At 37.6% G+C, this 24,245-nt stretch overlaps 3 protein-coding genes across 6 annotated transcripts; all 3 read right to left on the bottom strand.

Annotated features, from left to right (window-relative positions):
* Positions 1-1,014: 1,014 nt before the first annotated feature.
* On the bottom strand, positions 1,015-3,740 carry LOC111479158 (pentatricopeptide repeat-containing protein At4g37170). Its single transcript, XM_023123669.1, has 2 exons — positions 3,433-3,740; positions 1,015-3,271 (listed from the first exon to the last, which is right to left on the bottom strand). The coding sequence occupies exon 2, from the start codon at positions 3,151-3,153 to the stop codon at positions 1,099-1,101; it is 2,055 nt and encodes a 684-aa protein (XP_022979437.1). The 5' UTR covers positions 3,154-3,271; positions 3,433-3,740; the 3' UTR covers positions 1,015-1,098.
* Positions 3,741-4,561: 821 nt separating this feature from the next.
* On the bottom strand, positions 4,562-8,316 carry LOC111479162 (protein IQ-DOMAIN 14-like). 2 transcript variants are annotated; one of them, XM_023123675.1, is made up of 6 exons: positions 7,883-8,316; positions 7,211-7,296; positions 6,036-6,464; positions 5,729-5,947; positions 5,462-5,599; positions 4,562-5,375 (listed from the first exon to the last, which is right to left on the bottom strand). In XM_023123675.1, the coding sequence occupies exons 2-6, from the start codon at positions 7,271-7,273 to the stop codon at positions 4,701-4,703; spliced, it is 1,524 nt and encodes a 507-aa protein (XP_022979443.1). In that variant the 5' UTR covers positions 7,274-7,296; positions 7,883-8,316; the 3' UTR covers positions 4,562-4,700. The 2 variants fall into 2 exon arrangements, with proteins under 2 accessions (XP_022979443.1, XP_022979444.1); XM_023123676.1 differs by having other exon boundaries at positions 6,036-6,461; positions 7,883-8,315.
* A 3,339-nt stretch (positions 8,317-11,655) lies between these two features.
* Positions 11,656-21,420, bottom strand: LOC111479159 (15-cis-phytoene desaturase, chloroplastic/chromoplastic-like). Of its 3 annotated transcripts, none has more exons than XM_023123672.1 (15): positions 21,233-21,420; positions 20,614-21,126; positions 20,407-20,539; positions 20,229-20,317; positions 19,090-19,147; positions 18,486-18,641; positions 17,390-17,538; positions 16,396-16,515; positions 15,569-15,782; positions 15,374-15,476; positions 14,916-14,963; positions 14,778-14,823; positions 13,691-13,878; positions 13,435-13,597; positions 11,656-12,290 (listed from the first exon to the last, which is right to left on the bottom strand). In XM_023123672.1, the coding sequence occupies exons 2-15, from the start codon at positions 20,815-20,817 to the stop codon at positions 12,231-12,233; spliced, it is 1,731 nt and encodes a 576-aa protein (XP_022979440.1). In that variant the 5' UTR covers positions 20,818-21,126; positions 21,233-21,420; the 3' UTR covers positions 11,656-12,230. The 3 variants fall into 3 exon arrangements, with proteins under 3 accessions (XP_022979440.1, XP_022979439.1, XP_022979438.1); XM_023123671.1 differs by having other exon boundaries at positions 20,614-21,090; XM_023123670.1 differs by lacking the exon at positions 21,233-21,420 and having other exon boundaries at positions 20,614-21,226.
* Between the last annotated feature and the right edge of the window lie 2,825 nt (positions 21,421-24,245).

Below are 24,245 nucleotides of genomic sequence, written 5' to 3'. Positions count from 1 at the left end.
ACTATTTTTAAAATTCAAGAAACATCCCATTTGAATCTATCTTTGAATTAAAAACATTTTTTAAAATTCAAGAAACGAGAAGATTATCAAACATATAAACTAAATAATTATCGTAAGTTTTTTCCTTCAAATTCAAATTATGTATACCTTGGGCAATATGGTTAGTGAGAGTAATCTCGATTCAACTCCCATCTGCCCGTGTGCGGGAAAAAGATGGATAGACGGGCAGGAGGCCTCCCGAGAAGCTTGGTGGAAGAGAAAAGGAAAAAAAGTGGAGCATGAGAGATAAGAGGTTGTGATATTAGCCAAGGAGACTGCCTGCAAGTACCAAATATTAGCCAAGGTGATTTGATTAGTAGTTCTATATATGCAGGCAAGTCATCCTTGGCTACAACACCACCCTCTTCATTCCCATGCACCGCCACTCTTCCCATAACATAAAGACACACCCACACCCCCCTGGCCCCTTCTTCCTTCTGCTGCATCAAACTTCACACACACAACCTCAATTTATAGGCCCAAGTGCGAGGCCATGGAGGAGGGTTCTGATACTCATTTCCAAAGTGGGCTATCAACACAAATAGTGCGATCCGCACTTGTCGACCTCCCATTACTTCCCTTTGCCCAATTCAACTACTTCTTCAACCTCACCCTTTGGCTTTTGCTTTTGTGGACTGACTCAGACTGCTCATTGCTTGGTGCAACTTTGTGTACTAAGATCGTCCTTTTTTGTGAAAGAAAGGTTTTGTGTAACTAAAAGTGGAAACTGATCTGTGTGAATGCTCTGCTTGCTTCTACATGTGCAAGCTATGTCAGTGTCTATGTAGCTTAGCTTTTGGTTGAGCCTAGGACTCACTTCTACTAATACTACTTATATTGCCAATATAATTGTGGTTTCAACTTCCCCCAATCATTCCCACTTAATAGTGTCTTCGGCCGAACTTAAGTATTTCATGGTTGTATTGGATTGAATTCAGTTGTTCGGATTGAACAAAATGCAACTCGAACAAGATGTTAACAAATGGCAACCAATCATTACTATAATCTATTATGTTATGAGGAACAATATTGTACTTGGAAGCTAAGTCTACAAGAAATTCACCAGTAATCCTTGCATGAACAGTTACCAGCTTCAAAACAATGAAATCTATTTGAATCTCTAACAGTTATTTTTCTCTTCGTGATCTTCGAAATAAACTTAATTGCATTATGACAATCTACACAAGTTCTTAGATTCTTGAAAATCTTGATTGGCGTACCTGTAGGGGTTGAAATGATTCCAAATGCAACTGCAAGTTTCTCGCTGTGGTAAGAAAGGTTTTGTTCTTTCTGCTCCAATTCCACATCGTGTAGCACAAAGTTTGTATCAGGTACATAGCCAACTTCCTTCATTCTCTTTGAGAGCTCGGCCAAATACTCAAGTATTTCCTGCGACTTTGGATGCGAGTTATCCCCGACAGTGAATGCATGAACCTCTCTCTTGATCTCAATCCAACTCAAACCAGGCTTCTTCACTATTCCCCTGTTATCCATGGCCTTTCTGATCTTTGCTTCTTCAGCCCACTTCCCAGCAGTGGCATAGATATTGGCTAGGGTAATATAAGTGGCTGGATTCTCAGGCTCTATTTCAAATAAAGATTTTGCTGCTCTTTCTGCTAGTTCAAGGTTTCCATGTATTCTACAGCCACCAAGTAAAGAAGCCCATAAAAACTTATCTGGCTTCATAGGCATTTTGTTAATTAAGCTCTCGGCTTCTGTAAACCGGCCAGCACGGGCCAATAAGTCGATTATACAAGCATAGTGATCAGCGGTATGTGACAAACCATGTTTTTCCTTGATGGAGTGAAAATACTCAAGTCCCTTATCGACTAACCCAGCATGAGTACAAGCAGACAAAACTCCAACAAAAGTAATATGATCTGGCTTAGTGCCTGATTTAAGTAGCAATTCAAAGAAATGGAGGGCCTCATCATGTTGACCGTTTTGTGCATGACCAACAATTAACGAAGTCCATGAAACCAAATCGGGTCGCGGCATTCCTTTGAACACACTCTTGGCATTCTCGATGTTCCCACACTTGGAATACATATGAACAAGAGCGCTTGCTGCAAATGAAAATGGGTTGAATCCTACGCGAATCATGAAGGCATGAATTTGCTTACCCAAATCCTCTGCTGCGTGATCAGCACAAGCATTCAAGACACCAGCAAATGTGAACTCATTCGGTTTGATTTTCGAACTCATTAAGTGTCTAAATAAAGCAAATCCCTCTTCTTTCCTCCCATCTTCGAGGTACCTATCAATCATCGTTGTCCATGAAACAACATCTTTTTCCACCATTTTGTCAAAAATGTATCTAGCTTCCTCTATACTTCCACATTTCCCATACATATCCAATAGGGAGCTCCAAACTACCTCATCTGAATCCAACCCCATTCTCATAATATGACCATGTATCTCCTTTCCCATTTGTAAACTTGGAATAGCTGCTGAGGCAGCCACTGCACTAGATACAGTAAACTTGTTGGATTTTGAGTTCTCATGCTTTTGCATCAATCTATACAACTCTAACGCCTCTTCAGGACGGTTATGTCGAACACAACCATTAATAATTGCGGTCCAAGAAAAGCTATCTCTCTCAGGCATTTTGTCAAACAAATTTCTAGCCTTATCAAAATGCCCCCCTTGGACATAACCAGAAATCATGGTATTCCAGGAACACAAATCCCTTGCGACCATTTCATCAAATACTTTCTGGGCATCCACCAAACTCCCACATTTAGCATACATATCAAGCAAACGATTTGAAATGTAAATTCCAGGTATGAACCCAGAGGCTTTGATGTGGGCATGGACTTGTTTACCTTCTTCAAGAGCTCGTTGTTGAAGACAAAATTGTAATAAAGTCGAGTATATGGAAGCAAACGGTTTCTCTATGTGATAGAGCAATTGAACCGCCTCTCTTAAACATCTTTTCTCACAGAGAATGTCTATAGCCTCTTTGAACTTCTTGTCATTACAAAGACGGTTTATATTGGCGTCTTTCCCATCAAACAAGATAAACTTCTTCCCTATATGGGTTTGAGTAGTTAAATCTCTAGCTAAGATTCTTCGAGATAAATGTGGAACAACTCTTAGGAGCAGAAATGTCATAGCTTATAGAGTAATTGATGAAAGCCCGAAAACAGAAGAACTATTTCATATCCTCAAGCTTGAAAAAACATACAGTGATAATCTAGCACCCGGAATCTTTTATCATACCGCCTTTACACTGCAACCAAAGAATATAACAAACAGAATGAAAAATAAAACAATTCCAACCAATCTTCGGCTAAACATAAGAAGAAAGAAGATAAAAGAAAAATCCAATTTCATCAAATACACATCAAAATCCAACCATTTCCTCGAAGTAGAATCAACAAGAAGACAAACCTTGGAGAGAATCGGATACTGATCTCTCTAAACTCTCCTATTTATTTAGCCCTCACAAGCTCTCCAAAACTAATCCTTCGAGTCACATCGACCCCTAACCAGTTGAGCCAGGGCCTTAGAGAGAATGGGAGAATGGGAGACTAGACGTTCACCAGTCGCTCGCTGGATCTTCGCGTGCGCCAGTAGAGAGAACGGGAGACAAGGCCGCCGGTCGGAGCTGTTGCAAGTGGCCAGCGATGAAGGAATCCGAAGGGGGCGGCTGCTTCATGTGAGGGAGAGGGAGATAGAAGGAGAGGTTTTTGCCAAAATTCCAACAAAACTGAATTTCGCATTTTAAATTTGAAAAAAAAAAAGGTAAAATAAGATTTAAAAATTAGTGTTTAATTCATAAAAGAGAATTAAAACCAAATCATTTTTTATTTTTCCGTTTTAATTTTTATTTTTCACCTACAAAATCTCTTTTCTCTCGATCAAACTAACGTCAGTGACAACTTACAATACTCTGACGAATGTCAATCTAACACAACTTCCCCTCTCCAAAATGTGACATTCCAGGCGAATACAAATGATCATGTTCTTCGTGTTTTTATGAACAAAAGATACATTAGGTCATAATGGAGGAACGATAGCTAGAATTTTGTGTTCGAGAAATTCATTCTATCAAAATTGAAAATAAAAAATCGATAACCACCACCGTAACTCTTTTGAGTGTTATGGTTGGACAAAGTAATATATGTCATCAAATTCATGGTCTTATAAGGCTGAATTAAACGAAGAAACTTTACAACCTCAAAAAATACTTGATTTTATTCGAGGAAATAAGTGGAAACCTTCCACGAGTGCCAATTCAAGCCATCATTGTATTACGGTAAGTGTCCGTGGAAACACTAATAAAGCACCTTAGAATTGTCTTGTCAAATATTGTCCACTTTAGCTCGTTACATATCACAATCAGTCTCATGGTTTTAAAACGTGTCTACTAGAGAGAAGTTTCCACACTTTTATAAGAAATGTTTCGTTTTCCTCTTTAAGGTCTCGATGACGTATCATGTTAATGAAAATTGAGACGGGAAAATATGGAATGTGACAAACAATCCTCTATGGTAGATTAAGGTGGACATCCAAACCCAAACCCAAGCAGAGCTCCAAACCTTGAGTTTCTTATTACAAATCAGTATTTCTGCAACACAAAACCATATAATAGTAATAAATACACTCAATTATCATTAGAAACACATGAAGAACAGTAAGAAGAGGGGTTAATCAAATCACACAAATCTGTTAAATGGTTTCCTTCCAACTCCAGTTGGTAGCGAAGCAAAGCTGAAGTTCCCGACCGATCGTAAAGATTGGTTGCCGTCTAACGTTGTATGATCCTTTGGCGACGACATCAAACCTCTGTTCCTAAATGATCCAGCACCTTGACTCATCGGAAACGACTGCCTCCTGCTAGATGATTCGCTTGTTGGCGTACCTGGAAACCTCTCCCTTGGGTTGCTACGAGCTCGTACTTTTGATTTGGTCGAAACCGTAGGAGTCATATAGTGTGGTGCCATGTATGGAGGGCAGCTTACAAGGCTGTCATCATCCTTTAACCTCATATCGAAAGGAGAGAAAGCTCGGTTGCCTCGTGATCTCGAATCGTTGGACATGTTTGACCTTGCTGTTTGAGGGGTTCTCAATCGACGTGGTGACCGTGCTGGCTTTGCATTTGAGAATGCTGTTGATTTTGTTGACTTTGGTGTGGGAATATCTCTACCATCTAAGCCGAAACTGTACCGTGGGCTCGACTTCTGCTCCGGCTGAGGAGTTAACGATCTCGGTAGAGGATGCTTCGGAGAAGCTTCAGTAGGTAATGGACCTTCTAACCATTTCAACCACCTCGGAGCTCCCATAGAACAAGTATCCATTTGAGCATCCTGCCCCAACCTTGGAGTGGTTCTCTGCAAGTTTTGAACACAAAACATACATATTTCGAACAACGAGTTACCACAATGTAGACTACGATCGAATCTCGAAACGGGGATACCTGGTGGAATTGGGAGTATGCATATGCCCTCGCTCGTTCTCGTTTAATGGCCGCTTCGACCTTCCTCTGCAATCGAGCGTCTTTTTCCTCCTTTGTTATCGAGCTTTCATCCCAACCATCATGATTACCTCCCTCAGACTATGCAGAAGTTCACAACCATAAGCATTACAGACAAAAGATTGAGAGAACAGTTCAATACTAAAATGAGCTCTAATATATTCATTCATACTAGAAACAAGAAACCTCAAAAGGAACTAGAACACGTACCGCATCGAAGGTACTGTGAACGTCTTTATCATTGGGATGATCCTGGGGTTGCCTCTGGGTATCAAGCATTTCGATCCGTCGTGATTGTATCTGAGATTGCACCCGAACCAATAGTTGCATCTGTTTCTTTGCATTCAGTGTCTGTCGCCTCACGTTATTCCCTCGTACAACGCCTAGAAGTCGCTCTTGACCCTTCAACGCTCTTAAGCTTTTCCTTGCCTGAAAAAGTATAGCAGTTCATTGCAAATTTTGAAGTTAATATCACTGGTCTTACTGATTTTCTATCAATGCAGATCCCTGGTCTTACCAGATAACCTCTGTAGGCTGCTTGGATCTTAATAGCCGAAGAGAGATGGCTCGTCCCGGTTGGTTCTGGAATGTAGCTGACAGCCTCGTGATGACTGACGGCTGTTGGGATTTGGCTGACTTCCTCGTGATGATGGACGACTGTTGGAATGTTGCTGACTTCCTCGTGATGATTGACGACGGTTGATGAACAAGCTCGAGATGGAGAAGAAGCCTGCGGGGAAGCTGATTGAGGAGGAGGTATAGAGGGTGGTGTAGTAGATGGAGGTTCAGGAATAGGAGGCTGGAATGCTACTCTTTGTTGGTCCCTCTCATATTCGCTAAAGATTTTCTCAATACTGCTTGGCTTTCTAAAGATAGGAATGAAGGAACTGGACCCTCCTTTCCCATCTCCCTTCCTTTCATTGCTGCTATTATTCTCACGATCCTGCTATTCGTGATCAAAATCAATGCCGAGAAAGAACACGGTTGCGTGCACAAAACAAATTACGTAAACAAAACATAACAAAGTTCATTAGCTTTCATTGTAACAGCTCAAGATCGGTTGGGGAGAAGAACGGAACATTCTTTATAAGGGTGTGAAAATCTCTCCCTAGCAGCACGTATTACAAACCTTGAGGGGAAGTCTAAAAGGAAAAGCCTCATGGGCTTGAGCTATCTCAAATGATATTAGAGCCAGACACTGAATGATGTGCCAGCGAGGAGGCTGAGCCCCGAAGGGGGTGGACACGAGGTGGTATGCCAGTAAGGACACTGGCTCCGAAGAGGGTGGCACAAGGTGGTGTGCCAGCAAGGACACTAGCTCCAAAGGGGGTGGACACGAGGTGGTGTGCTAGAAAGAACACTAGCCCCGATGGGGTTGGACACGAGGTGGTGTGCCAGCAAGGACATTGGCCCCGAAGGGGATGAGAATTGGGGGGTCCCACATTGATTGGAGAAGGGAACAAGTGTCAGCGAGGACACTGGGTCTCGAAAGGGGTGAATTGTGAGATCCCACATCGGTTGAGGAGGAGAACGAAACATATCTTATAAAAATGTGGAAACCTCCCCCTCGCAAACGCATATGAAAAACCTTGAGGGGAAGCCCGAAAAAGCAAGTTCAAAGAGGACAATATCTGCTAACGGTGAGCTTAAACGGTTACAATCATACTCATAATAAGTCAAGAAATAACTTACCTCTCCTGAATGACAAGTGAAAAACCTCTTTATAATAGAAAACCAACTCCCTTGCTTTCCCATCTTCCCTGCATCAATTTCTCACCCTGAAAGAGAAGGAAATGAAAGCTTCAGCTTCAGTACAGCCATTTTTACAGTATCTATAACCAGTTATAAACTAATTCTTCTACTAATTGCTTGCCCAACATCGATCAAACAAGAACAAATACAAGTAAAAGCATGTATACCAAAACTCCTACCAAAAACAGAATGTTCTTCAGCGATGAGTAGCAAAATAAACCATATGGCATAAATCAGTATCAAGTTGATCACCAACCCAGAAAAGTAGAAACAAAAATCCCTACCAAACTCCAAAAGGGTTCCACCCAAACTCCCTGATCGATATCATACCTGCTAAGAACACTACTCCGGGGTACCTTACATCCTTCAATCATAAGGACAAGCAAGAAACAAAAACAGATAACATTTCACAGCAAAACAAAGCCATAGTTTACAAGAATTAGCAGCATCAAGTCCACATCCAACACAGAACACAGACAAATTTTAACCAAACCCCAATTTCCAAGAGAGAAGAAGGGGAAAAGGGATTAATCTGAACAAGTTAAGCATGAACAATAGCGAAGAACACCAACCACTAAAAACCCAAAAAAGCTTAACAAAAAAAAAAAGTACCTAGAATGATTCCTGTGAGAGATCTTCGAAAGTCGCCCTTCCAAAAAGCTGTAAACAAGAACCAAAAGGGGAAAAAAAGAAAAAAAGCAGAGACAAGGGTTGTCTCTCTTTCAACTTGGGAGCTTCTTCCTCAGCTATATGCTGAATTGTTGGAAGAAAAACCTTGTTGGGGGCAGCCCCTTTCTCATTTCCCTCTCATAGAACTCTGGTTTTCTCAAGATATGTATGCGAAGAAGAAGAAGATGATGATGATGATGAAAAAGGGAGAGAAAGGGGGGAAATGGGTGCCAAATTTCTTAATAGTTGAACCAACTTTAACTTTATAGTGGGTGTGGGGCGGGGGGAAGGGGAGACTGGGTTAACCACTCAACAGCACATCAAACGTGTTGCCGTGCGCTTGCTTGCCTGCTTGCCGGCTTGCTTGCTCAACGGTTGAATTGTGAAGATAGGCATCCTATAAAGAATTGTGGACTCTTCTTCCCTTTCTTTTTTGTTTTCATTATCACTTTTCTTCTTTACAAAATATCTTTCCCTTTCTTTTATTTTCACCCCAAATTACATTTTTAGTTTCCTCAACCGTTCGATTGGTGTCAATCGCTATTATAAATTTGGTCAGTTCACGAAAATCTTTTTTTTATTATTATTATTTTTATGAAAGAAATGACGTGAATCCTCTTCTTTTATTTAGATTTGAAACGTGTACTTCCGTGATTTAAAATGGAGGAGAGAGCTCATAGACTCATCTCGTTCGTAGGAAGGAAGTTCTTCGTCGGAGAGGGACCAACCTCGATGATGACCTCAAGTACAAATGTCTTTAGTTTTTTTTAATATAAAATACATTAATTAATTTAATTTATCATTAAAATAATAGGATGATATTCTAAAATATTAAATATATAGAAGATGGATATACATTAGAGAAGAAAAATTGGTAAATATTATTTTTTTAAGTAAAATAAAAATAATTTTATAGTCTAAGTGAAGGGTTACATTTATATTTTATTAATAAATTATTAAAAGTCAAAATTAGTCATCATCAATCTCACTAATTCGATTATTGTCGTGCAGGCAATATTTAAGTCAATAACATAAATTCTTCTTTAAAAAAAATGTTTTCTTCCAAAAAAAAATAATAATAAATTTAAAAATATCGTTGAAAATTTGAATTGCATACGTAATTGTGATCTAATAGCCAAATTCACCGCTAGTAGATATTGTCATCGCTTTCTCTTTCGGACTTCTCTTCGAGGCTTTAAAACGCATATGCTAGGAGAATGTTTCTACATCCTTATAAATGATGTTTTGTTCTCCTCATCAACCAATGTGAGACATCACAATTCTAATGGTATCAAAGCCAGGCATCGAACGATGTGTCAGCCTTCTCACTATTTCTCGAAGGGAGTAGACACGAGACAGTGTGCCAGTAAGGACGCTGGGCCCCGAAGGGGGTGGACTGTGATGTCCCACATTTGTTGGGGAGAAAAACAAAACACAATTTATAAGGGTGTGGAAACTTTCCACGTGCAAAAGAGAAAGCTCAAAGAGAATAATATCTCATAGCAGTGGATTTGAGCTGTTACATGTGATACTTGAGTAAAGACCATATTCATATAAGAAGATGACCCTATATTTTTCGGTGGCTCAAGAACTTCATGGTTAAACTTCCCGACCATGTTGGGGTCATGTGTTTTTTTTTCATCCAATTATAAAAATAAACAAAAATAAAATTAAATGCATTAATAACTATTTAAGGAGAGACTCCATAATTTCTTTATTTTAGAAAAAGTGTTTTAATTCCAATTAATTGAAACGAGTTTAATTTAATATCCTAATAATTATATCTTAAAAAGAAAAAAGCAAAATTATTTTTCTTAAATATTAAATAATATTTAAGAAAATATGATTAAATATGATTTAAGGTTCTTTTACAAAGTTGACTTTTGATTACCCACAATTATTTTTCTTCACTTTATAAAAATTTTAAAACACAGTCAAATTTAATAATTAAATCATTATTGAAAATTAATAACCAATTTTGACCGGAGTTTTTAAGACCCTTTTAAAATTATTATGATAAGAACTCTTAATTTTCTAATTTCTAGGTTTCAAAATAAAAAATTAATAAAATTTTATGATAATTTAATCTTTAAATTTCTTTACCCAAAATTTTAAAATAAAAATAAAATTTGATATTAATATTTACAAATTGGGCAGAGTTTTGACATTTTGATGAAATTAAGGAAATTGGACATTTTGACATTTTGAATTTTCGTAAAAAATGTCAAAAATGAAAATAATAACTCGAAAGTCAAAAATGTCATGTCACTGACACGTGGCTATATAGAGGAATGCTATGCCAATTTTATTAAAAAAAATTAAAGAAAATGTCAAAAACCAAAAAATAAATTAATTAGTTTTAGTAAAATATTCAAATGCGAGGAAATTATTTAATTATAAACGAGAGGGCATCTGCCTTTTAATTTTTGGTGTCCAATTGATTAAGTTTAAAAGAATAAACTAAAATCACGTTCGATGATATTGAGTGTAACGATATGAAATTATGATTAAAAAATCTTTAAAAATTGGTAGTTATTACTACCATAGTTAAAGGGGAGAACTGATTAAGGGCGTGTGAAAACTTCAAGTTGATAAGTTTTAAGACAGTGAGACTGATAGATGAGAATATTTGCTAAAATCACCACGTAAAATTCTTTATTTATAATCATTTACCAAATAGAGAAATATGGTAAATTACAAATGGAAATAATAATAAATGGATACAAGATATTTGTCTATAATAAAATGGTAAATATGATACATATAATAAACCATAATTGAAGGCTAAATATATTTAACAATGGTAATACACAACGTGTCAAAATAGACAATATCAATTAATTAACGATAGTCGAATTATTTTGCAATGGACCCTACATAAAATTTTATTTAAAATAAAAAGGGGAGAGAGAGAATAAATAAAAAGAAATTATTTTAATGTTTATAAATAACATAAAATACATAAAGGTTTTCATTATTAGGAATCAAAATTAAAAAATAAAAAATAAAGAGAAGAAAAAGAAGAAAAAAAAAAGTGTCCATTGATTCCTTCCATTAGGTGTAATAATAATGAATTTAATTTAGGGATGAAAAATTAGGCATTCAAGGCTTTTGTACAAAAGCACCCTCCCCTCTTGACCCACAATTTTTTAGCTTAATAAAAAAATTAATGGAAATAATTGGAATTATGAGGGCAATTTAGTAAATAGCCATTTTATTTGGAATCTCCAACAACTCATTCATATGATGAGTGTTTCAACTTCTTTTTCTTAATAAAACAATTTTTGTAAAGAAAAAGAAAAAAAAAAGAATTATTTAATATGTCTTAGGACATTATTACATTATTAACATAATAACCATAAACCGAGAGATAAAAAATATAGCTTAAAAAATTAAGGGTGTTTTTAACTGTTCGAGTTGTAAATTTTCAATCCAAACATCTCTCGTAAATAATGAGTTCAATCCAACCCAAACTATAAATTTTGTATTAGGTTGTTCCGTCATTTATTCAAAATTTTGTTTATAATAAAAGTAAAACACCAATTTACTTATTTTTAAATATTTAATTGAAATTAAAAAATTACCTTGAGATAGTTAACATACGAGTTTAGTTGGGTTAAAAAATGCGCATAAAGTTATACTTCATGTACGTGTATGATCGGGATGAACTCAAATGTACTAAATTATTCAAATATATTTCTATATCCCAAAGAAAATATAAAATCATCATATTTATTGTCCACATAGAGATCAGAATCCCCATTGAAAAAAAGAAAATAAAGGCATCCAAAGAGATTTCTTTATTGACTTTTACTTTTCTTTAATGACTGCAAAAGTGAAGAAGGAATCCTCTTTCAAACCTTTATTATTTGGTTTCTACTCTTCTCTCATTATCTATTCCACGACGAGTTTTCACATCGCGACATCGTTGGTTAATGATTTTCCTTGAAAAACCCTTCTCGACTGATGAACGGGATGAGGACGAATGCAGGGCTATGGCTTTTACTAACACTACATCCTTATATTATTTAGCATAAACTCTCCCGACAATAATCTACTCATGCTATTGTTCACAACTATTTTTCTCGTTGGAAAAAGTTTTTCCGATGTCGTTTTTGCAGTCATTAAAGAAAAGTAAAAGTCAATAAGGAAAAATTTGCGTTCCGTTACTCATTGAAATTGTAGACAATATAGACATAATGTTAAACTCGCCCATCAATGTCATATCTAAAAGCAAAAACATTACTCGTATTGTTTATCTTCTTATTCCAAAATTACCTTGAAGTTGTTATCAACGAACACCAGCCTCGGCGACCCGTCTTTTATCTCGAGCTACTAGCATTTCATAATCCTGCAATATGCAATACATGGCATCTATATGAATGCATACTATCAATTTTTTTTTCTTTCCTTTTCTTGTTGTTAATGAAAAATAATCACGGGTTACAAAGAGATTATAATAGAAAAACTTTCATAGTTACAAAAGTCGGAGTAGCACTTTGATTAGAGGCCAGGTACTAAGTACATTCAGCAAGCAATTCTTGTAGGCATCATAGTTTCCTATGTAACCACTCTTTGGAACTACGACCATCTGCAATGGTATGATATTTTATCCACTTTAAGCATAAACTCTCATGACTTTCCTTTTGGTTTCTCCAAAATACTTCGTACCAATGGAGATAATATTCTTTACTTAATAACCCTATGATCAACCCCTAAATTAGCTGATGTGAGACTCCTCTCCCAACAATCCTCCACAATCCTCATTTTAAGCAAAGTATATTATAGAGCCTCCCCTGAGGTTACAAGATACTCCGTAGAAACTACTGTACTCTATGCTTTGTATTTATTGGGATGAAAACCTAGGTAGGGTGGAGGGGTATTTATAGTAGAGACCAGTCAATCTGTTCCTAAGATATCTAAATCTTTTTCTAATAACTACGTATAAAATACCTAGATCATTTTCCTAAAATATATAAATCATTTTACTAAAATAAATATACAATAGACTGATACAATTATTGGACTTGACCCTATCGAACTAGTGATGGCAAGGTTCAACGTCCTTTCGTAGTTATTAGTTATCAGCAGTTCAAAAACTTATAGTTTTGTCTTTGACCCACCAAACCTGAAAACACTTCCAAAACAGTCCACAATGTCCTTTTGACGATAGATATTGCAGCCAAAAATCTATAAACTTTCAGAGTTTCCACATCCTTACAACATGGAAGGATTTCTTTTTCGAATTTTACCTTGAGTATGAACACTTGTAGCTAAAATGGCTAGAAAATGCACTCCAGGGAAAGGACACACGAATCGGATGTTTAGGAGGCACGTCTTTCCCAATGGAAGGTAAGTTAATTTGTCTACGTAGTAATTCGACCATACACGTATTCATCTTCCTAAGCTTCAACAATGCAGGTAAAACTAACATCAAGTATACGTATCCTACATTTACGTGTACGTTTATATAACAAGGTTATCAGGGAAATTACCTTCACAATAGCCTGTGCGCAAAACTTTCCCGAAAGAACAGCACCTTCCATAGAAGCTAAATACTTCTGTTTCGTGTAGTCACCAGCTAAATAAAATCCCTCGATAGGAGATCGTTGTAAGGGGCGACAGGGTTCACAGTCGGGAACAGTCTTATAAACAGACCTGTAACCAATATCAAATTAAGGAGTCATAAATATATCGAATTTATTCTAGAAAACACTGAACAGACTCTTAAGTTACTGATTCTATGTTTACCTTGGGGTTTTAACAACGTGGTACTTCATAATCTTAGCTTTGCTCTGATCAGCAGAAATTTCATCAGGAAATAGTTTAGCTAGTTCCATCATTGTGGCATCAATAATTTCCGAGTCGCTCCGGGAAATCCACTCCTCTGCAGGTGCAAAGACTAGTTCCAACATGGACTGGTTTGGGTCGTAATATTCCTGTATCAGAAAAGCAAGGGGAATATTACTGCTGAGAATACTAAACTGCTGAGACGAGGATATAAAAAGCTCCGAAAGATACGGTCAATTAGTAAGGAATCAGCAACAAGTTGATCAACTGTTGTGGTTGTTGTTTTAGTGTAACGGCTCAAGTCCACCACTAGTAGATATGGTTCTCTTTGGACTTTTCCTTTCGGGCTTCCCCTCAAGGTTTTAAAATGCCTCTGCTAGGGAGAGGTTTCCACATTCTTTATATATAAAGAATGTTTCGTTCCCCTCTCCAACCGATGTGGGATCTCACAATCCACTCCCCTTCGGGGCCAAACGTCATCGCTGGCACTCGTTCCCCTCTCCAATCGATGTGGGATCTCACAATCCACCCCCCTTCGGGGCCCAACACCCTTACTGGCACACCGCCTGATCTCCACCCTCCTTCAAAGCTTAGCATCCTCGCTGACACATCGCCCGGTGCCCAACACATCCGCTAGCAGATATTGTTCTCTTTAGACTTTCCTTTCGTTCTCGTTTCCAACTGATGTAGGATCTCACATTTAGTGTAGTTTAGAGTTGAGCTTTAGTTTGATGGGTCATTTTTGTTTCTTTCCCAATCTCATATTCTCTGTTTTTCTTCTATTTTCTTTTCCACTCCCCATGGGTTTTGTATCCTTCGAACATTTTTCTCAATGTGCCATTTTTGTTCCTTTCCATTTTTTATCAATGGGAAGCAAAAAAAAATTCTTACAGCACAAACCAAATTTGACAACTTTTTGTAATTCCTTTATCAAAAGATGAAAATAAGAGAAATATCTAACCTGAACAGAACTATTCTAAAGGAATCGCATATATCTTGCTTGAATGACAAGAATAATCTGCAAGTATTTACATAGCTGCAATCATACCTTACATGTAACTGACATGTCAGCATAAACACTAAGAAGCGGACTCCTGAATTCAGGTAATGAAATAGAAAATACTTAGTTTCAAGTGTAAAACCAATAGAAGCATCTGATTTCATGTAATCTTTATAAACAACGAACCTGCTAAACAGTAAGTGATCATATGTATTCTTCAGTTTCCGGTCAAACCTGCAAAGGAAAACAATATCACCAAATTACTGATAATATAAAAGCACATGTCCCATGTTTATATATCTTGAAAACTCATAAATTAATCGCCACGGAGAACGATTAGAGTATCCCAGTTAAAGCTCTCGTCCACCTCATTTTTTTCACCCATCTTATAAACATCTTTATCGAACTCAAATTCCTTAACGAACTTGGAACTGTTTGAGGCCTAAGAGTCTACATTTAGGAAACGTTGCCACCACATTGCTCCACACAACTTGAGCATGGGCAACCAACATAGGGAACTAGCTTGCTTCCGCTGGTGGCGGTGGGAGAGCTTACTGTACAAGATCAGATGTAATAATAATCTTGGAAAGCTAGTCCATTTAGATTTTTCGTAGTCATTCGAGTCATGATCTAGCATATCCTACCATATGTGGACATTGATAACTGGAACTCCAACTAATTTGTCCAGCTTTTTGAAGTACGGGATCTCTTTCCAGTCATTAGGTAAAAGAAGCTTCAGGATATCGACTGCGCAGGATAAATGCATATCATTTTAAGTGAAATGAAAAGATATAATATAATTATGCATATAAGATTTCACCAAAAATTATGTTGCTTACCAGGAGTGGCAAATACATAAGCATCTCCTTCAATGACACTCCCATCGTTTAACAAGAACCTCTTCACTGTTCCATCATTGTTTAACTCAATTTTTTGTATCCTTGAATTAAGCCGTACTTCACCATCCAATGATTGAATATGTTCGACAATTGGCTCACAAAGTCTCTCAGGTGGATTTCCATCTAAGAAAGCCATCTTTGAGCCATGCTTCTCCTGCAGGAGTTACAAGTAAAAGAATTAGTGAGGCTCAGATCATAAGTAAAATTCATAATTCAATTCTCGACGAGTTACCACGATTTCAATGACAGCCAGCATGAGCATTACTGAAACAGTTGTAGAGGTATTAAGATACTAACTAATTCATCAAATTTGTTTTGAAACCAAATAGTTAGGAAAAATACATAACGGTACGACAAAACGTCGTAGAGGGAGCGGAAACTGAAATAATTGAACTGTTTAGATCATCCATTTATCTAATTCATGTGATTAATTGATAAAGTTCGCACCAAAGAAGCATATGAAGGTTTCGAATTAGCTCGTCTGAAGGCTTCATCTTGGCATTCCTATTCAAGCTGGTCATGGGGTTTTCACTGGAGTGCCTTTATATTTCCTTTTTTTTTGCTTTTGTTTACTCACTTCTCGAGTTTATATCTTTGAGTATTAGTCTCTTTTCATTACATCAATGAAAAGTTTGGTTTCTTGTTCAGAAAACTTGATGAGGGAGTGAAAATTTATACCAGTAAAGGTGGGAACATTTACACCAATTCCATAAAGCTATCAAAAGAAATCAATTGAATAGTCTTATTGCGCAAAGAACTAATCATACCTGAAGAAATCGATTCAAAGCAATCAAAATGCATTGCATAGAAAGTTCATCGGGGTTAATGAAGTTTAGAGCCTTTGACATAGCAATAAACACCTCAGTTGTTACACGATCAGGTACTCCCTGGAAAACAGAAAAAATAAATGTCAACACAGTTAGTAAATACTCCAAATAGCTAACAAATGAAAAGTTTTCTCCCGCAATATTTTTCTGGCTATATTTGTAAATTTTGGTCAACAGCCTAATTCACTTCTGGCGCCCTGTTTTTGTTGATGATGGAAAGATCTAAAGCTAGATTCTATCTTTCAACTTTATCCCACTGTAAAATCGACATTATCAGAACCCTTGTTTGCAATTTTCTCTTCATAATCTATCATGTGTAATGAGGTCATGGAGACCGGAGTACTTGTTCATTAAGCATAAGTGTAAGATCCCACATCGGTTGGGGAGGAGAATGAAGCATCGTTTATAAGAGTGTAGAAACCTCTCCCTAACAAACGCATTTTAAAACCTTGAGGGGAAGCCCAGAAGGGAATGCTAAAAAATGACAATATCTACTGGCGGTAGGCTTGAGCTGCTACAAATGGTATCAGAGCCAGACACTGGGCGATGTGCCAGCAAGGAGGCTGAGCCCCAAAGGGGGGTAGATTGGGGGTCCCACATCAATTGGAGAAGGGAACGAGTGTGAGCGAAGACGCTGGGCCCCGAAAGAGGTGGATTGTGAGATCTCACATCGGTTGGGGAGGAGAACGAACCATCCTTTATAAGGGTGTAGAAACCTCTCCCTATCATACGCGTTTTAAAACCTTGAGGGAAACCCCAAAAAGGACAATATCTACTACGGTGAGCTTGGGCTATTACAACAAGTTAGCTACCCTAATCTAAAATTCAGATTTTGGAGATTCCCATTGGCAATTGTATCACCTAGAATCTGAAAGTTTCTTTCAGTGTGTACTGCTCAGAGATTCAATAAAATAGTATGGCATGCTAAACATACCCGACTTCTCATCCACTCTTGCACAGTTAAATTATCTTGAGCCTCAACATAAGATTGCCCACCAAGCATTGCCGGCAGGAGCCCAATCGCAAATTTAATTTTCTCTGGCCAAGTAAGCATCTCGTTGTTCCTTAAAATGGCCCATATCCCTGTCATCAATTCTCAAAGTTTTAGGAAACCTGAATTACTGGTAACATAAAATATTTCCAGAGACCAAAGGAAACAAAATGATGATTTATCAAATAAAGAAATGCATACAACCAGCATCATCGGCAGACTGTGCGACTCACATTCAGAACGCACAGGGCGTCACATCAATTCAGCACAAGATGATATGATATTCCTTGTCAAAGAGAGAGAAGGAATTTCGCAGACCCCAAGTAACCATTATGGCTCTAAGGCATATACTTATTCAAGAACTTTGTGAGGTAAATTATCAAACAAATCTAAAAATAGTTCCAACAGACCAACTAGCTAGCTGAGTGAACCACGCTACAGTACATGTTATAAGAAATTTCATCATTGCAAATCATGATTAGCCCTCTGTAATACCCAAGCCCAGTGCTAGCAGATATTGTCTTATTTGGGCTTTCCCTTTCGAGCTTCCCCTCAAGATTTTTAAAACGTGTCTGCTAGGGAGAGGTTTCCACATCCTTACAAAGAATGTTTCGTTCCCTCTCCAACCGATATGAGATCTCACAATCCACCCCCCAAGACCCAGCGTCCTCACTGACACTCGTTCCTCTCTCCAATCGATGTGAGATCTCACAATCCACCCCCTTCGGGGCCTAGTATCCTTACTGGCACACCGCTCGGTGTCCACCCTCTTCAGGACCCAACGTCCTTGCTTACATATCACCCGGTGTCTGGCTCTGATACCATTTGTAACATCCCAAACCCACCACTAGATATTGTCTTCTTTGGGTTTTCCCTTTTGGGCTTCCCCTCAAGGTTTTTAAAACGCGTATGCTAGGGAGAGGTTTCCATATCTTTATAAAAAATGTTTCATTCTACTCTCCAACCGATGTGGGATCTCACACCCTCTCAACGGCAAAAAGCTTATTTCAGCACATTCGTAGTACGTGTGCAATCTTACCATTTATGGGTGCAGGAAGTAGATCAGGGAAATCAAATCGACTGAACTCCCCCGGCTTGTTTGGCATAGCAAATATCATTGAATGTTCCTTCCACTGCAATCGGTCATTGATTCCAAGCTCTCCAAACAAGTTCTGCACATTGGGATAAGCCCCAACTTTTCAGCAAGAATAGACAAAGAAAAGGTCAGAAATTAGCATCTCATGCAAACGAGATATAACATATCTAAAGGTCTATAAACAGCTGGATGTATAACTTTTTCGAATAGGAAAATTTCCGGTTGTATCATTGACATTAGTTTTTTGTTAGGTACAAGACAGTTTTAGAAATAGAAATGGAAATTATGGTAATATATTAATTTACATACATGTGGAGAATATTATAGATTATCGAACATAATGATCGAAGGCTAACCTCATATCTGAGTTCTTCAGAAAAGAAGAAGACAGGAAGCTTCATGCAACAGTTTTGATGATGGTAGGAAAAAGGTTTTGAAAACTAAACTGAATTATAAGAATAGTTCGGGAATCAAAAGAAAACAAGACTAGTTTCTAACATCAACTGATCATAGCACTAGAAATATTGATTATCTGGATAATACTTACAAAATATGTGCAGGCCAGTCTCGTACCAGTCTCCATCGTTATCTTTCCAAGCAGCTACCTACAAAGAAAGAGTGAACAAAATTTAATAGGAAAAATCATAATTCCTTACGACCTACGAAAACAACCAAGTATGGTTTAAAAGTAATTCTTTGTAACGGCCCAAGCTCACTGCTAACAGATATTGTCCTCTTTGGGCTTTCTCTTTCGAGCTTCCACTCAAGGTTTTTAAAATGCGTCTGCTAAGGAGAGGTTTCCACAACTTTATAAAGAATGCTTCGTTCCCCTCTCCAACCGATGTGGGACCTCACAATCCACTCCCCGCCTCCTCGAGCCCAGCATCCTCGCTGGCACTCGTTCCTCCATCCAATCGATGGGAGATTTCACAGTCCACCCCTCTTTGAGACCCAGCGTCCTCGTTGGCACACTGTTTGGTGTCCACCCCCCTTCAAGGCCCAACGTCCTAGCTGACACGTCGCTCAGTGTCTGGCTCTAATACCATTTGTAACACCCCAAGCCTACCGCTAGAAGATATTGTCTTCTTTGGGCTTTCCCTTTTGGGCTTCCCCTCAAAGTTTTTAAAACGTATCTGCTAGGGAGAGGTTTACGCACCCTTTTAAAGGGTGTTTTGTTCTCCTCCCCAACCGATGTGTGATCTCACATTCTTACAATAAAATCTGTAGAACTGCCTCAATGATAAATTTGAATAGAATATTGTCATGATATATAACAATATAACCCTTTTTTCTTAAAGCTTAAGAACAAAAAACTTGTTTAGGTGGTAGGAATAGGATAAAGAGATAGTATGGTTGTCAAAATATATATTAAATAAATTACACAAAGATGGTTCCCAACTACAGCATCCTCATAGGCCTGTACAAACCACCTCGACCTCCACTTTGCATCTCGAAATGAGTCCTTGCATCTCAAAATGATAGACACACTGAACTCCAAATCTAGTTAGAAGGAAAAGCAAAAGGTACAATTGGGGTAATCGTAATTCGTTGGAATGACCTCCCACGACCCTTGTAACTAATAAGTACAATGACGTAGGGGAGGGGTTAAGAAGTAGACACTTTATGGCAAAATAGATTGTCTGTAAAATAGTTAATAAGCAAACAATATTACTTTGGAAAGCATACCTTCCCACCTAAAACATCTCGAGCTTCTAGTAAAACAGGTTTGTGGCCAGCATCGGCCAAATATTTTGCTGTCGATAAACCAGCCAATCCTATAGAGTTTAAAAACATGATTATACCATTACATCTAAAGAAAAGAGAACACATTTAGCTATTAAACTAGGCATGGAGAGTTCCTGACCTGCACCAGCAATCACAATTTTCAACGGTTTACTGGGACGTGCAGAAGCACGAAAGCTAGCAGATAACGTCGCTGCTTCAAGGAAATTAGCAGTATCATCTATCTGTGGTCTAGGGTAATCCACACAAACGACCTGTTCACAAATAAACAAGCTAACAGTAACTAATTCCATTCAACAACACGAGAAACGAAATAGTGAGGACAAACCTTTAGTTGTAGAGTTCCCTTGGATAGTTTCCTATTAACATATCTGCCAGAAACTTTCAAGCTCCCACCCACAAACTCACTACCCCAAAATGCTAAACCATTGCTTTTCTCACAACTTGAGGGAGAACAGCATCTGGTGGTTGATTTTGGGATACCCTTTTCCCACCTAAAGTTCAGAGCAGAGACAGACCCACATAGTGACATTTCACCAAAACCCCCACTCCCTACAACTAAATCTTAGCTCCAATTCTTTCAACAATCAATCCTTCCACCAAATTAGTCATTCACCGAAGACCCAGAATTTCAGTACTTCGGTGGATGAAATTAAACCAAGAATTACGATCAGAAATCACTTGTAGGCTTACAGAGTTGCCTTGTTCCTCAGCGTAAGGCTTGAATACGAACTCCAAAAACACAAAGAAGCACACAAACAGTATACCCCAGAGCAATAAATTCACTTCTCCGGCCACCACGGTTCTAAATTATAATGAAAACACAACGATCACTTCAATTCTCCGAACAGAGTGGATGAATTATTGAAAGAAAACTAAGAAATCGAAACGGAGAAGAAAAAAAGAAAAGGGGTATCACGAAAACCCACGAAGAATTCCTCACTTACCTGCGGAGAAAGAGGTAGATTATAGGAGTAGAGTACGCAAGCACTGGAAATGGAAATGGAATTGGAAGAGACGTAGTTGTAGTGGGAGATGTGTGCAAAGCAGTTCCTAACACAATTTCTTTCACGTACTGACTTTGGGCGGTTTCCGTTTTCGCCTCTTATCTTCCATTGCGAGGAAAGGCCGTTTGGCGGTTTCCCAACCAAATGCCTTTTGCTTGCCTTACAGAATATTCTTGTTACTTACTTTTTCTTCATATTCCATTATATATATATATATCAAATAATTTATATTAAAAAAAATATATAATAAATAAATCAATATATATACATATATAGTAAAAGGCGAGCCGGTCGGAGATGGGCTCGGAGACGGAAAAATATAATTATCAATTCTCTATCCCTGATCCCGTTTAGCTAACATAAAAATCTCTTCGTAGTACTCTATTCTCCATTTAAACGAAAATTCTTATCTCATTCGGAGCATGATGTTAAATAGAGATTTCTAATCATCCAAAATACCAAGGTCCTAATTTTATTAAAAATGTCAATAGAAATTGTAACGGCCCAGATCCACCGCTACCCGATATTGTCCTCTTTGAGCTTTCCCTTTTAGGCTTCCACTCGAGGCTTTAAAACGCATCTGCTAGGGAAGGTTTCCACCTCCCCAAACAATGTGAACATCACAATCCACCCCCCTTCGAAGCCAGCGTCCTTGCTGGCACTTTTTCTTTTCTCCAATCGTCGTGGGACCCCCGCCAAATCCACCCCTTTGGGGCCAGTGTTCTTATTGGCACACCGTCTCGTGTCTACCCCTTCAGAGAACAGCCTCCTCACTGGTACATAGTCCGATGTCTGGCTATAAAACCATTTGTAACGCTCCAGATACACTGATACCAATTATTGTCCTCTTTGGACTTCCATGAAGGCTTCAAAACCTGGAAGGTTTCTACGGAAATCACATAGATATCCATAAAATAAAGATATTAATGAAAATTTATAGAAAAATTATAGAAATAAGTCCAAAGGTTTGTTACTTTTAGTTATATGCACTAAAAAAACATCAATAATAAGTTTGAAAAAAAATTATTTTTTGAGAATAATTTTATAACTCAGTCAAATCAATCGCGATAATTTAAAATTTAAATTTTATAAAGCAAAGTTTAGTTTACATTAATTAATAAAATTACAAATAAATAGATGGAAAAAGAAAATAATAAAATCTATGGCAACACTAATTCTTGACCATTTGGGTTCAAGACGGTCTTTGATTTGGCCATTGAATTATGGCTCAAATCAATTCAGAAATAAAAATAATAAAAATATACAGTAAAGAATTAAAGAAGAAGATGAATCTTAAAATAACAGAGGGAGAGAGCTTCATCGGCGAAGGCATGGTGCGGTGAGAAAATCAGTGGCCGGGACCTTTGGGGCTGGGGCCGGACGACAAGCGGCCGAGCCAACACGACACCGTATTCTTCGCCTGCTCGTACGCCGTCGGGTACATCTCCAAGTTACTGACGCTCGAGAAGTCTCCGGACACCACTCTGGCGGCGTCCACGGCGGCGCTATTGCTCAAAAACGCCACGACGACGACGAGAATCATCAAAGCCGCACTCAATTTCCCGAAATTCATGTCCGAAGGCTGTGGCTTGCAGTGGCGTGTAGAATGAAGGCAAGGTGTTCGATGATATGTCTGAGAGAAATTGCGGTTCAGAGAAGTTATGGGAAGGTGTTTGATGATATGTCTGAGAGAAAATGGAGTTTAGAGAACTGAACAGCGAAATGAAGGGAAGGTGTTCGATGAAATGTCTGACAGAAAACAAAGTTGAGAGAAGGTATGGGTGAAACGAAGCGAAGGTGTTCGATGAAATGCGCGACAGACACAGGCTTTATTTTATAGACAAATCGAATGGGTGGGGGTTGTTGGTGGGAAGTAGAGTCGTGGAAAGCGTAGGTTTCGTGTTGAGGAAGGAATTTTGATTTACTTGGTCGTGTTCTTGCGATGGCGCTGCGCTTGGGGCTGCAATTGATGCACACTCATGGATATTTCCAGGTACTTTCTCCTCGTTGCCACAGATACGCCCCCCATAGTGTTGAATCTTCGTGTTGTGTCTGTGAATCAACGCTGCGTTGGTTGACTTTCGCAGATTTTTCAAACCGAAAGGCGATTTCGTTTTGGTTTTGGATCTGGCATCTTGAAAGTTTCTCCCATGTGTTTTGTTTATGCCCTCTTCGTTGTGGCTGATGGTCAAAATCACAGAATTTAGTGCCTAGTCAATGAAAATCTATGTTTTCTAATTGACCAAGTTTTTTTTTTCTTTTATTTTTTAAAATTAAACTGTAGAAAGTCAAGTTTTTTACATTTTATTTGTTATAATGTCTTAATCAATGGTTTGATGCTTTAATTCATCATTTTTGTCAGATTTAATCCTAAGTCTATAATGACGGGACAACTGTTGTTGGACGACTAAATGGATTGCAATATATATATATATACGTACATATATACATATACATACATACATACATATATTTACATACATACGTACATACATATACATATATATATATGTATGTATATAAATATATGTATGTATGTATAGAGGTTGAGATTAGTATGTATGTATATATATATACATAATATATATCTATATGTATATAGAGGTTGAGATTTAGTAATTTTTCAATATTTTGATGGATAAAAATTTGGTTTTTATAATTTTAAAAATTTTAATTTAATTCTGATGGTTCCACGTATGAAAAAAAATGTATAAACTTCTCTATTTGTTAATTAAGTATATTGGAATTTAGGACCATACAAAATAAATAAATATTCAAATGAATAAAATTATCATTTAAATCCCGACTTTGAGATTTAGTTAAATCATATAAATTAAATTAAATTAAAACTTCTAAAACTTTGGGACCAAATTATTATATTGAAATCTTTAAAACCATAAATATATATATATATATATATATATATATATATATATATATATATATATATATA

The sequence above is a fragment of the Cucurbita maxima genome, unplaced genomic scaffold (genome assembly GCF_002738345.1).
Source record: "Cucurbita maxima cultivar Rimu unplaced genomic scaffold, Cmax_1.0 Cma_Scf00005, whole genome shotgun sequence".
Lineage (NCBI taxonomy): Eukaryota > Viridiplantae > Streptophyta > Magnoliopsida > Cucurbitales > Cucurbitaceae > Cucurbita > Cucurbita maxima.
The sequence above is the reverse complement of the archived record's forward strand: the minus strand, read 5'-3'. Positions and strand labels throughout refer to the sequence as shown.